General features: G+C 41.6%; 1 protein-coding gene across 1 annotated transcript in view; it reads left to right on the top strand.

Annotated features, from left to right (window-relative positions):
* LPXN (leupaxin) overlaps nucleotides 1-15254 on the top strand; it is a 294439-nt gene that overhangs the window by 256223 nt on the left and 22962 nt on the right. The window contains exon 8 of the mRNA XM_085651802.1: nucleotides 583-731. Coding sequence (XP_085507928.1) covers nucleotides 583-731 — 149 coding nt within the window. The remainder of the gene's footprint in view (nucleotides 1-582; nucleotides 732-15254) is intronic.

The following is a 15254-nucleotide window of genomic DNA, read 5'->3' as shown; positions in this document are numbered from 1 at the left end:
ACCAGAACCTGACCTTCTGTAATATACGCGGATAGGTCTAGGTGCTTAAAAGGGCGATTCAATTCATGAAGGTGGAACCAGCAACTCCAATAAAATGTGGAACAAAACATAATTCTATATTCAGTTGTAACATTAGGCTTTTACTGCAATTATTATTAACCTGGTTCTTGTTTCATGGCCCTAAAAAGGATGAATATATGAATTAGCGTCTGACTCTGGGTTTTGTGTTGTTTTTCTCCTCGTGGACTTTATGCCAGGTCTCAGGTTTTAGAGCTATCTTCTCCTGGCTGGACTCCCTGATAGATTTGGGTTTATTGGTACATTTCTGCTGGTATACCTAATGGGTATGGGTTCAATGCTATGTTTCTGCTATTGTACCTCTGCCAGGTCTAGATTTAACACTTCCTATCTATGGCCAGGTGTATCTTCAATGCTGCCATTCTTCTGATGGCACTTCCTAAACTGGCATTTTTCAGATGGACTTCCTTCCACGTTAGGATCTGACTATGTCTATTAGCAAAAAAAAGCTGTTATTTACAGTCTCTAATGTGCCTTCTTGTATCACCCCTGCAACACTCACAGGTTATCACGAGAAGAACGGTAAACCCTACTGCCGCAATGACTTCCTTGCCTTGTTTGCCCTAAAGTGCGGTGGCTGCGATCAACCTGTGCTGGACAACTACTTTACTGCCATGAACACCATCTGGCACCCAGATTGCTTTGTATGTGGGGTAAGTCAATTTAATCACTTATATAAATATAAGGGGAATCTTCTGTGGTGAAGGGTGTCAGTGGTAGAACATGAATTGCCATTTTGTTTTGCTTAAATACACTTTACAACACGTAGGATGAAGCTGCATAAAGTTCATTATTCTTTTCTACGGAATAAATGTGTTGGTGAACTCTCAGTAGACTGCAGTTTGGTTAAGATTTTCCTTTTTGGGACTTTTAGTGTATTTATTGAATATAGACAAGTGGGGACATTTAGGCCCTAGCAGACAGCTCACAAGCCCACTAGCTGGGTGAAGGAGATGGCCTCACTCCTGCGGTTTGGGAAGGTCCACAATATTTAGGTATTCCCACCATTTTGGCTGGGATCTCTAAATGTTCAGAGCAACCCCCACTGAGATAGTTGCTTTGAAGGTTGCCGAGTTTGCCTAGCAAGTGTCATGTTTGTTGCACTCCCTTGGAAAACCATGCTGTTTTAAAGAGTAAACTCCCAAAGCAAGAGTTTATTCTTGAAAAAAATCCAAATATTGCCATAAGGCACATAAACTTTCTCCTTGAGTTTCTGGAACATTGATGGGATATTGATTGGTTTCTTGCCCTGGACCTCCAAGCTTTTCATACCGCCAACACGCAAGAAAATCTAGTGACAGTCACCATACCTTAAATAGGGAAGGAGGACCATCGCTGTCACCTGACAGCCTGTGATGGACAGGCTGCCAGGTCAGAGGTTTCTACGGGCAGAGCTAGCTGAGGGTCCTTGTCGAAAACTCTGCTCTTCACACACCTCTAAAAGTGGCAGGCAAACCATGAGTTTGGTGGACTGGGAACAACTCAAAATTATGAGAGGACCCTTACTCTGTCAAGCTTTAAATGAGGCCCATTATGGTAAAACCAAGAGTTTCATGCATTCTTCTGGGTAATTTGGTCATGACTGACACACTTCATGAGAAGAACACTTGGGTGATCAACAAGTTTGAAAATTTCTGGAGAGAACTTTCTGCAACAGGTGATGGAAGCAAGCATTACCTGGGGGTCAGGAAGACCGAAAAAAAAGTCACTCCTGTGGGCGACTGTTTCATGTATGCCAAAAGCTCTGCAGATCTTGGGAGAATCAAGAAGAAAACAGCGTGCGCACCACACAATCACAGAGACAAACAGTCACAGCCACCGAGCAAAGGTCAAAATTAAGTTGATGCACTGAATTATGAGAAAGGGGCAGAACAATCCTGTAGAAGTTGTCTTTTCTTATGGTCAGTTCAATAAGACCTATTTTTCATCACATTCATATCCTTCTTGATACTTTTTTATTTCTATTTTTTGTACCTTAGAGTCTTACTTTGACTCTTCTGATGGATATTGTATTGCTTCCCTGATCTATCCAATGAAGGTTTGCTGTTCCTCAACAGGGTGATGCCTAGAAGATAAACAGATGGCCGACCCACCAATACCCTGGAATGTGGCATGGAGGTCAGGCACGGTTAAAATTGGAGAGATCGGGAGGGATCCCGTTCTGTCAGAACTAGGGTCCTCACACACCCAGCAAGCTAGGTGTCATGCTTCATCATTTGGACCTGCTCCTCGTCGGGTCGGTGCTGCAATACCCAACGGGCTCCCTTAAAGGGGCTCTTTGTCGGAGGTCTTTTAATCCTTGCCGTATGATGAAGTGGGGGTGTGTGGCCCGTGAAGTGTAGATACAGTGAAGTGTGTGGTTAAAACAAGTAGGATAATCCAAATAATACTTTTATTCAGGTTGGTTATCCCCTTGACTAAAAACGTGTAGAGTGGCAGGTTTCCTGGCTTCTAGGTTCAGTACAAGCCATGCTCATCTCCTAAGGTCAACATGTTTCTTGCCTGTTGGTGAGATGTCTATAACCTGTAGAGTCTCCCAGAATTCTATACTGTCTCCTGTCATCTTCAACCTCTCCATGGAGACCTCAATAACAGCATCAAGATTCACCAATATGTTGATGTTACACAACCCTACTTGAAAGTCTCTTCTGCTTCAGACATCCAATGCCTCAAACACTGCTTGTACATAATTCAAACCTAGATGTCCAGCGCCTACCTGATCTCAACCCCAACCAAGACATGATTCCTGTTATTTGCCAAGAACACCAAACAAGATACTGCATAAACCTGGCGGAATGATCTGAACTTTGCTGGCTTTACTATACAAAACTACTATACTATGAGGATTTATAAAGCACATGGTGACCCGTAGGCATCCTGGCGCTGAGGCGATAATACTTCAAGAGGATGCAGTAGAGGGTTAGTTGTCAAATAGCCACGTTATAGGTAGTTTATGAAACCTGCAGTTACGAAACGGGCATTGTCAGTAGACCTCAAAGCCAGCGTGAGAGAATTACAAAGAGTGGGCGCAGGGAAGGTAAAGGACCTTTCCCCGCTTCTAGTTTTTCTAATGTGAGGAACAGCTGCCCATACTCATTGGATGAACAAAAGACCCTCTTTGTGGTGTAGCAGTTTATAAGCTGACGAGCAATAGGAGGTCCCTTCTCAAAGATCTAAACGAGATACTGAGAGAATTGAATTTGATTCTGTGGGAGACTGGTAATCAATGAAGGTCCCTAAGACCTTTTCTCACTGATGTGTGTCTTGGTATTTGTAACAAGACACGTGCTGCAGCATTCTACACTATTTGTTGTGTGCCTAGTACAGCTTTGGGGGCTCCTAGAATAAGAGAGTTGCCGTAGTCTAGCCGTGAAAGAATGAGTGCATGGACCACTATTCTTCTACATACCATGGGAAGCAGAGGGAGAATTTTCTGAAGCATTCAGGGATTTTCCATGCAACAGGCCGAGAGCTTGGTAGCCTGAGTCTCCATCGTAAGGGTTATATCCAGCCAGACTCCAAACAGTCTGGCCAGCCCGGAGACCATTGAGGTGAATGGTAATTATCAATTAGGTTTTATTTAGTTTCAGACAAGATTTGTCCATCCAGCTGGCCACTGCTTCCATGCAAGGTCCTGGGATAGATGAGGATGAATTGTGATCAGGTCTGAGTGAAAGGACCAATTGGGTATCATCTGTATATAATACTATCGAAATCCCAAATGGTTTAACAATCTCTGCATTTGGCTGCCAAGGACTTTAGCCAATCAAGGGCAGTCCCTGAAACTCTAGCCCTATGGATCCTTTCTAGAAGAACATCATGATGTACGGTGTCAAAGGAGGAGCTAAGGTCGAGAAGAATAATAGCTGATCAAGCCTCATTTTAGCGTCCTCTACCACCACTAAAAGGGTACTGTGTTTGGGATGAAAGCTCGTTTGAGTAGTGTGAAGTCTATTAGATTCAATAAATTCCGAGAGGTGGATATTAACATGTTTTTTCAACACTTTACTCAGCACTGGCTTTGTCACCAACTTTCATGATTGCCAGGTTACTTGGATTCACGCTGGGCACCAATCTCATCATCAAGGAAACACACTGTCAAATGAAACAAAGATGGCCTGATCCCAGCTCTCTAGTTTAAAGAAAGTGAAACCACTTCTTCCATAAAGTGATTTCAGAACTGCTGCTCAAGTCCTTATACGTTAGCTTCTGGGTGGTGGTAAAGCCCTACTCCATGGCGTCCCAGACTTCACACGAGCACGCCTTAGGGGCATTCTTCATGCCGTAGCACATCTCATCCAGAGCCTGAAGAACGATGATCACATTGCCCCTTTCAGCAGGCCATGGTGTAATCAGAGATTACTAGACCCAACTGTTAGGTCCTGCCCTTTTACTCCTGCTGTATTTCGGCATAACCTACTATGGTCCTGAGTAACTGGGCCAAGTACTACCGCTTTGAGAAAATGAGTCAGTAATAGCGTGCGGCAAGCAGTCCAAGACTCTTTAAGGGGGAGGTAGGTGTGAAGCATACACAGGCACAAGATTCAAAGAACAAACAGACACTGAAATAAGCTGATTGTCCATTTAAATACTTGCTTTTATGAAAAACATAGTTTTTTAATAAAATTACATAAAGTATAGAGTTAACACATTAAATAATGTCAACAGTCTCTTAAGGTCAGCATGCAAGCATTGTCCTGGACGGTATCCCCAAGTTCCTCTTTCCCTTCTGGTGGAGCTGGTTATTCACCATTTGATCATGAAAGCGATTTTCAGGTGTGGCCACACTAGATATGGCCTTAAGAGTCAAATTCAGCAAGGCTATGCACTATGTTGCAAGTCCACAGCAGGCCTGACCTACTCATACAGCATTAACAAACCCAATGGCAACTGACTGAGGGATGGTCTTCATGGGCTCTGTACCCTTGATGCTGAGGGTCCACAACCTCTCTTGGTCTTTCACTGATGATACTCCAGGCCTCCTCAGTCTTTGGACGGCCTGCATCAGTGTTGGGCGTCCGCTCTGCTGCTCCTTCTGCATTTGGTATGTGTGCGTCACAGCAGTGCTGGTAAAATAATCCATGATGACAGCTATGTCTTCATGGTTCCCCCCTCCTACACATGGGGGTCACAGATTTAGCTTGCACAAGGACGACCTCCCTAGTTTAATGGATTATTTTCCTGGCACACAGGGCTCACCAATTTCACTTGCACAAGGGCCACAGCCCTAGTTTCACGTTGGCACACTGGGGTCACAGACTTCCCAAGAATGGGCAGGCACCTGCAGTCTTGATGTGTCTCACACTTCACTCATCAAGATCCACTCTGCAGGATCCCCCCTGCTCCTGGCTCCTTCTAAACGCTCTCCTCATCATCACATGGTTTACTGGTCTTGACAGACAGGCAGAAGGCTGGTGCTCCAGGCTTGGGGTAAGTGGTCTTGAAATCCTGGGTAAGAACCCCAAGAAGCAGGGAGACTAGCATACCTTGGACCTAGTCCTGGATCCAACAGCTAGCGGTGTTGGTGATTTTCTTTCCTGTTGAACAGCTTGTGGGACAGAGGCCCTGCGTTTTTAGTCCAAGACCAGAATCTAATGTGATTTAGTCTATGGTCCTGTGATATTCCTGTTGTTGGTGTTGACTTCTTTTTAGCGCCCTCTTCCTTGTCCAGTCCTTTATATAAGGAACAGTCTCCCATAGTGGTAACGGCTCCTATTTTGTTTGACCCGCAATGCAGGCCAAGGGAGTAACTAGGTATCTAATCTAGCTGTCTGCTTCCACTGAAATATGCCTCACAAAAATTTAAAGGCCTAAGACTTCCCCTCTATCATTATTCCCTAGTCCTACATTGCCAACCGTATCAGACACATAATCTCAGTTCAAAATGTGCCCACGCCCGACTAGCTTGTAAATCTTCGTGGATACAGAGACCATTGATGTGCATAGAGGTTGCTCTGCTCCCCTTCTTCCAGTGTATGTGTGTTCTCACCCCAGGCCTCAGGAATGCAGTACACATTTCCTGTCTGGGAGTTGGATTCCTCACCTCCACTAACCTCCAATATTGTAGAACCTGAAATGAATAGAGACACACAGCAGCAAGATTCAGATTGTAGCTTTATCATTCAACAGCTCACCCGTGCTAAAGTGCTTGTGCTCATTCCCCTTTCCATGATTGATTGGCGTACACCTAAGTGGCATATTTAATTTACTTATAAGTCCTTTGTAGAGTGGTATGCCATATACCCAGGGTCTGTAAATTAAATGCTACCAGTGGGCCGGCAGCACTTATTGTGAAACCCACTTAAGTAACACCTTAGAACCTGTGTCAGGCGTGCCATTGCAAGATACATGCAGTTTTAAACTGCCATGTCAACTTGGCATTAAAATACCTTGCGAAACCTTAAACTATCTTTTTATCAAATTTAAATCACCCCTACAGTAGGTCCTAGCTAGCCCACAGGGCAGGGTTCTGTTTAATTAAAAGGTTGGGCATGTATTTTTAAGTTTTATATGTCCTGGTAGTGAAAAACGCCAAATTCCTTTTTCACTACTGTGAAGCATACCCTTCCATAGGATGATATTTGAACAAAATATAGAAGAAAAAAATATTGAGAAGCAAAATTGTTGAGTTGCAAATATCATGATGCACAAGTATTGTGTGCGAAAATATCGTTGACAAGAATATTGATATGAAATGTAATATTGATGTTAAAAATATCTATGTTGTTAAATCGCTTACAAAAATATTGTTAAAAAAAACATTTTTTAGCTAATTTTATGTATTTTAGTATATATTTTAATTGTATATGTTATAAGTTGTTTGTATAATTATTGATAATGTTTTTTTAATATAGTTTTGTTGTTTTTAAATTTTGTGTAATAGTTTATTGGTCTTTTTAGTGCATTAGTGGGTTCTGGGGTTTATAGAGGTACAGGATCGGAAGTAAATGATTAATTTATAATTAATTTATATTTAATTTTAAATTATTATTAATTATCTAATTGATAATTAATTATGTTCATTTTGTTAATAATTATTTTGATATGTTAAGTTTTAGGTGCTGATTGCGGGGTTTTTAGGGGTATAGGGTGGCAACTAATATAATTATAGTTATATATTTTACTACAGTATTTTATTTTGTATAGTAATTTTATTTTTTTATTTATATTTTTGGCGTGGGTTGTTTTTGTTGGGGTAAAAGGTGTGAAAGAAATTATTTATGATCATTTATAATTAATGTTAATTATTAATAATTATTCAGTTGATAATTAAATATGTAAATGGTGTAATTAAGATATTTTTAAAGTTTTATTTATATATATGGCGTGGGTGGTAGATTTGTTGAGGTAACAGTTGGGAGTTAATTAAATCTAATTACTTTGTTATTAGTTAATAATTATTAATTGTGTCAAAGTTGTAATAATTATAATTTTTAAGATATATTTTTAGGTGTGTGTTGTTTAGTTTGTAGAAGTATAGGGTAGGAAGTTGTTTAAGTTATGGTAAATGTAAAAATACTAATATTTTAAAAGGGTGTTCTTTATAATGTTATCTGTTAATTTTGTTATGCTTTTTAAGTGTAAGTAACATTATATTTGTAGTAATGATTGTGAGAATATATATATAATATTTAAAGATTCATATTTCTTGTTATTTAATGTAGTTGTTCAACTATTTTATTTGTTGTAAGTGAACTACTCTCTCTACTGTTGCACAGACTGGAGTGGGAATAGTAAATCTTTCCCTTCCACAATCCAACACTTTCCCTACTGTTGCACTGATTGGAGTTGGAATGGTAAATTATTACCCCTCTCGAGTCCAACCCTTTTCCGACTTTTGCACTGACTGGAGTGGGAACAATAAATGTTCCGCCTCCGCAATCCAACATGTTCCTTACTGTTGTACAAAGTGGAGTGGGCAGAGTAAATGTTACCCCTCCTGAGTGCAACCCTTTCCCTACTGTTACACACACTGGAGTGGGAATACTAACTTTTGCCCTTCTGCAATCCAACACTTTCCCTACTGTTGCACAGACTTGGGTGGCAATAGTAAATTGTTACTCTTCCTTAATCCAACTATTTCCCTACTATTGCACAGACTGGAGTGGGAATAGTAAATTTCTACCCCTCCTGAGTCCAGTGCTTTCCTATGTTGCACAGACTGGAGTGGGAATAGTAAATGTTTCCCTTCGGCAATCCAATACTTTCCCTACTGTTGCACCAATTGGAGTGGGAATAGTAATTTGCACCCTTCCTGTGTGTAATGCTTTCCCTACCGTTGCACAGAGTGGAGTGGGAATAGTAAATATTACCTCTCATTAGTCCAACGCTTTTCCTACTGTTGCACCGACTGGAGTGGGAATAGTACATTTAACCCCTCTGCAATCCAATGCTTTCCCTAATGTTGCACAGAGTGGAGTGGGAATACTAGATGTTACCTCTCCTAGTCCAACGCTTTCCCTACTTTTGCACAGACTGTTGTGGGAATAGTAATTTTCACACCTCGTTAGTCCAACGCTTTCCCTAGTGTTCAACAGACTGGAGTGGGAATATTAAATTTTACCCTTCTTCAGTCCAACACTTTCTTTTTTTGTGTCATTATTCTTAATTGAAAAATTAAAAGGTATATGAATAAAAAAAATATAATACAACATAAAATACAACATAATAGACCAACAAAGATCCAGCAAAATGTTCAAATTACATAAATTACTTGGAGTAAAAGTAGAGAAGGAAAGGAAAGGTCATATATAAAAAAGAAAAGGAAGAAGAAAAATGGGGATGGGGTAAATGACAGAAAGCTAATAAGAGAATTGAGCATAATATACTAGAACATTCTGACTCTGGTTACAATCATGAAAAAGGTCAAACAAAGTAAATTCTGAAAGAAAGGAATATATGTATTTAAGACCATTAAGTTAACACAAGTATAAATATGTGCTAGGATATGTCTTAGGATGATATGAGTTGATAACAATTAATAAATAAATAGATGAATAAAAAGGTAGATATATAAATAGATAGATGGATAGATAAATAAATGAAGAAAGAAAGAAAGAAAGAAAGAAAGAAAGAAAGAAAGAAAGAAAGAAAGAAAGAAAGAAAGAAAGAAAGAAAGAAAGAAAAAAGAGAAGTAGTTGGCAAAATTGATGATCGAAAAGATGGATCAAGGAACGGAAGAATGAATAAATAGTGAAGTGGGAAGAGAAGAAAGGAAAATCAAATTATCCCTTACTCAGAAAAAGGAAGATTAGGGTGGGAAAAAGGATAAAATATAGAAGACAAGGGTGAAAAAGGGAAAAGAAAAGAAAGGAAAATGGAGAAAAGACACTCAGATGAGAAGATTCAAGAGTCTCGAAGAAAGGGGGACCATACTTGTTAAAAAATGTGTTCTTGATCCTGTAACTTATATATTACACGTTCATGTGATGCCTTCTGAATCATTGTGACCATCAAGTCCTCCTTGGAGGGAGGGTTAAGTGATTGCCATAGTCTTAAAATACAGATTTTAGCAGTAGAAAGTGCAGTATGTAAGAGTTGACTCTGAGGAAATGAGAGAGTAGGGGAATTTCTAAGATCATGTAGTAAAATAGTAGTAGGTGTAAGGGGAAGGGTAAGAGGAATAGTTTCCATTAGCGTATCTCCTATTTGTGACCAGAAATGCTGTATAGAGGGACATTCAGAGATTATATATAAAAGGTCACAATTAATTGCAGAACATCTCTAACACCTAAAATGTAATGACAATCCTGCTCGTTGCAACTTTGATGGTGCCCAGTGCCATTCATGCAAAGTTTTAAAAAGACAACATTTCAGATGTGCTTCACGTGTACCCTTGACCAGAGCTTCTAGTATGTATGGCTAAGTATCTTCGTCTAAAGTAATATGTAGGCGTTCCTGCTGTTTGACACGATGAGCATTGAGAAGTGGTTGTGAGTATAGATGATTAATTAAAGTACAATATAGACCCAACATAACACCCTTGTGTCGACCCCAAGTATGAAAAAATATAATATCAGCGATGTGTCCAAGGGGAAGGACCAAGGTATCTCTTCAAACAATGTTGAAGTTGCAAGTACATCGAAGACTGATGGGGAGGAAGACCAAATTCTTCACAAAGAAGATCAAAGGATTTTAATTCACCGTCTGTTACAACCTGATCTAATGTGGGGATTCATTTTGAACTCCAATCAGTCCAGGAAAGTGCGCGACCATTGATACAAATACTTTCATTCTTCCAAATTGGGGCCTTAGAGTGCAAATGATGGGCAATGCCTAATAGACGATGTGCCCGTTGACAGGGTTGAAATGTGGCATGGAGCACAGGGTGTGTGGGAGAGGATTGAGGTTTACGGGTACTGTATAGAAAATTAAGACCATCCTCACACTCATGTATCGAATGCTCTGTTGCGACCCATTGAGGAGAGTAAATAAGCCAACTGTGAGAGATGTAAGGCCGAAGAGTAATGCTCCAATGATGGTAAGCCCAAACCGCCGTGGGAGCGGCGAGCCATTAATTTAGCAGCAGATAAGCGTGGACGCATGCTTCCCCAAGTAAAGGACCGTATGCGGGAATCTATGTGGTGAAGTGTGGTTAAGGGTATTGTAATTGGAAGCATTCCTAAGACATAAGTGAAGCGAGGTAAAGTAACCATTCTTACCGCCTGTATTCTTCCCCACATGGAGAAACTCAAAAGCGACCATTTAGCAAAGTCAGTTTCCAATTGCGCTATAAGGGGTGAGATGTTGTCTGACCCATTCCCTCTAAACCACGATTAATTAGAATTCCTAGATATTTTAATTGAGATGATTTCCAATAAAATGGGTATCCATCTATTGAAGCTTTTGTGGTACAAGGAGAGAGTGGGAGAGCTTCACTTTTGTTCCAATTCACTTTATAGCCAGAAATGACTGAAAACCCTTGAATAACCTCAAGTAAGTTTGGTAAAGAATGGGAAAGATCCTTAAGAGTGAGAAGGATATCATCAGCGTACAAGTATCATTTTGATATCCCTCCCACTATAGGTATGCCCTGAATCTGAGATGAGTAGTGAATGAGAGAGGCAAGGGGTTCCATTGCCAATAAGAATAAAAGGGGGGATAAAGGGCAGCCTTGATGGGTGCCCACATGGATTGAGACGGGATCAGAAAAAAAACCTCCACAATTGACCTGGGCTGTGGGGTTGTCATAAAGCGAGCGGGCCAAAGAAATAAACTGTTCTCCTATACCAAAATGTTTAATGGGGGTAAACAAATAAACCCAATCAATGCGGTCAAACGCTTTCTCTGCGTCCAGAGAGAGAGCAATAGCATCTTCCTTTAATACCCTTGCGGACCATAAGGTCTGGGGTAATGTTCAAAGATGGTTTCTGGATGAACTGCCTGGGACAAAGCCAACCTGTGAATTGTGTATAAGGGAGGGAATGACTTTTTGGAGTCTCGCCGCAAGAATACTTGCCAGAATTTTAACATCTCCATTTATTAGTGAAATAGGGCGATAACTACTGCAAGCGAGCAAATCTTTGCCCAGTTTGGGAATAACAGCAAAAAAGGCCCTATTAGAGATAGGTCAAAGAGAAGACAACTGAGCAGCTTCGTGAAAAGCAGAATGAAGAGTGTTAATTGCTTCTTCCTCAGACCATTTATAGTATTCCGCAGGGAATCCATTCTCACCGGGGGATTTATGATAAGGTAATTTAGAGGTGACTGCAGCTATCTCTTCCTTAGTGATATCACCACTAAGTAATTGTCTGCCCTCATCTGTGAGATATGGAAGATCAATATTAGTAAGATATGTAGTTATTTGAGTGTAGAGTTTCTTATAAAAGAATGCAAAATTGTTAACAATTTCCTGTGGTTTAGTGAGAATATTATCCGATTCTGTACGAATTGCTGGTATAGCCATAAAGGCTTCACATTGTTTAAGTTGTGCCACAAGTAATCAGCCAGCTTTCTCGCCTTGTTCATAATGTCTCCCTTCTAGACGTTGAAGGGCATATTCAGCTTTGGAGGTATATAAATTGTTAAGTTCCATTTTAGCTAATTCCAGACTTTTGCGATTAGTTACCATAGGGCAGGAAGTGTATAGATGAGTAAGAGAAATAATTTGAGTCTCAAGTTCAATACGGCGTAAAGAAGCTGTTTATTGGCCGCAGCCGCATCTCTTAATAATTGACCACGAATAGTTGCTTTTGCAGCTGCCCAAACTGTTCTAGAAGAAGTAACAGAGGATTTGTTATCATTTAGATATTCAGAAAGATGAGAGCATAGTTGGGATTTGCCCTGAGGTGAACGATATCTTTGGATGTTCATGCGCCATGGTTTTCGGCCTGGAGAAGTTAAGCTTACCTCTAGGGCAATAAGAACTGGAGAATGCTCAGAGATGGCAGCTTCTAAAATAAGGGATTCAGTGGTACGTGCAACTACTGTATGAGAAATAAGGAAGTAATCTATCCTGGATTGTGAGCCATGAGCCAAGGATAGAAAGGTATATTCTTTGTCTGAGGGATGACAAAGGCGCCAATGATTTACTAGTCCATGATCTGTTGTTATATCACCTAATAAGGCTCTGTCAGTAGTATTACATCTGTCTTGCCTGTTTGGCCTAGAATCTTGTCATGAGCTAAATTCCAGTCACCACCAATGATGTAGCTGGATGCACCAATCTCTACAAGTAAACGATTTAGGTTTAGAAAGTAGGAGCGCTTAGCGCCTGTTCGGGCATAAACTGAGCCAATACAACAGATTTTTCCTCCAATATTTAGCTTAGCAAAGATGTATCTACCCTCAGGGTCAATACATGTTTTAATGATAGAGAAAGGTAGGGATTTGTGTAAAAGAATGGCTACACCACACTTTCACGGTTGATTCACCTCAGAAAGAGGTTGTGTAGTCAAAAAGCAATGGATAACTTTTCCCACTCATTCTCTCTGCAATTTAGATGATTCCAGAGCATTTGCAAAAGAGCTATATCAGTTCTTTTCTTTCTAAGATAAGAGTACTTTTTTTACGTTTAATGAAATGTGTAAGGCTGTTAACATTCCAGGAAACTATATGTTTATAAAATAATAGTAATAATATTCCAGTAATAGTATAGAATTCAGAAGTTAGATGGAAGAAAAAAGAAAGGAAGGGATTTAGAATGCATAAATAGAAAGGAGAGATCAGCTTAGAACACTGATACAAATATTTGTTATTACATTTAGGTATAATCATGTATGCAAAAAGAACAATTGATGGACAGAACGCAGAACAATATCATACATTCACCCCAGTACGGAGATCTGGGCCTAAATCCATCGTTTTTTTGCTCACCATGGCATTCCAGGTTTGGACCCAGCAAATCAGTCTTGACCCTGCACCCAATGGGAACAGTCCAGCCCGAACTGCCAGGCCAGGTCCTCCCTGGACTGAAAACAAGCATCCTAGGACCGGTTTCGGGCTTTCGGCCCTCATCAGCCAGGATAGCTTGACTCCAGTGGCATGGAGAGCACGGAACCCACGTCTGGGCATACCCGTCCCACTCGGGGTGACAAATGCAAAAACAACAATTGATGGACAGAATGCAGAACAATGTCATACATTCACCCCAGTACAGAGATCTGGGTGTAAATCCATCGTTTTTTTGCCCTCCATGCCATTCCAGTTTGAACCCAGCCATATGCAAATCAGTCTTGACCCTGCGCCCAATGGGAACAGTCCAGCCCGAACTGCCAGGCCAGGTCCTCCCTGGACTGAAAACAAGCATCCTAGGACCAGTTTCGGGCTTTAAGCCCTCATCAACCAGCATAGCTTGACTCCAGTGGCATGGAGAGCACGGGACCCACATCTGGGCATACCCGTCCCACTCAGGGTGACAAATGCAAAAAGAACAATTGATGGACAGAACGCAGAACAATATCATACATTCACCCCAGTACGGAGATCTGGGCCTAAATCCATTGTTTTTTTGCTCACCATGCCATTCCAGTTTGGACCCAGCCATATGCAAATCAGTCTTGACCCTGCACCCAATGGGAACAGTCCAGCCCACTTTTCAGTACACTTTTGGACCTGTGGATACTCTGCCTCGAATACAGACTGCTGTACTGCTGGAAGGACTGCTAGTCTGCTGGACTGCTGCTCTAGAAGACTGCTACTCTGCTGGATTGCTCCCTTGTTGACTTGCTGCTCTGCTGTCTTCTGCTTGGGTACAAGAACTGGATCTTCACCTCTCCCAGGATCACCAGAGTGACTCATAAGGGTTAATTTGCTGGCCTCCTGTTCAGAGCCATAAGGACACAAAAGGCTACCGCCATCTTGAACCCACACCTGAACCCCACCTGAGTGAGTCCTGCCAGTCAGTCCTAGACCCTTGGAAGCAGTGTCAGAGGTGCCCGATTGCCAAAATCCAAAACTGAGGACTTAAACAAATGTTTGCTCAAAAGTGCTCTAATAACCAGGAGGAGACTGGGTCCAACGTGCGTGCCTATCCGCACAAGGTGCATTGCCGGTAGGATTGATTTTACAGCTGCTCTCGCTACATTCTTCTCCCCAGCAGCAAATCCCTTTCATCGGTCCTTCGCCAAACGGGTATCCAACCCTGATGGAATTGTCTTCAACTATAGTCCTCTGCCTCATCCCGCAGGAGATTTTTGACTTCTATTCCAGATACTAAGAGCCTGATTACGAGTTTGGTGGTTTGGCAGTGTGCCGCCACGCCAACGCCCGCTGCCACACCACCAAACCTGTACTGAGACTGCCCGCTGGGTTTCGGCTGGAATCCTGGAAGGGCTATCCTTCTTTGGCTGTCCCTCGGCAGCGCTCATATGTTAGCCTTAGCAAGGCATCATCTTGGGACCGCCAAAGTGTGTTGCTGCATGGCATGGACTGTGAAGTCCATGCCTTGAAGGAACTTGGGGTGTATACAGACAGGGGGGGTGCAACAGAGGGCCGTGTAGGGTGCTCTTATTTTCCTCACTGCCACACTTTTCATGCCGGGCTCACTGCCATGAAAACTGTGGTGGTGAGGAATCTCGTAATATGCTTGACGGTGCCGCAGCATCACCACCAGCATATTGCTGGCCACAGACCGCTGCAAGACCACCAGTAGCAGCGGTCCCAAGGTGGTCCGAACGCCAAACTTGGAATATGGCGGTTCAACCACATGTGTGGCAGTAGCCCCACCGTGGGTTTGA

This window comes from Triturus cristatus, chromosome 4_1 (genome assembly GCF_964204655.1).
Source record: "Triturus cristatus chromosome 4_1, aTriCri1.1, whole genome shotgun sequence".
Lineage (NCBI taxonomy): Eukaryota > Metazoa > Chordata > Amphibia > Caudata > Salamandridae > Triturus > Triturus cristatus.
This window is presented reverse-complemented; position numbering and strand designations above follow the sequence as displayed.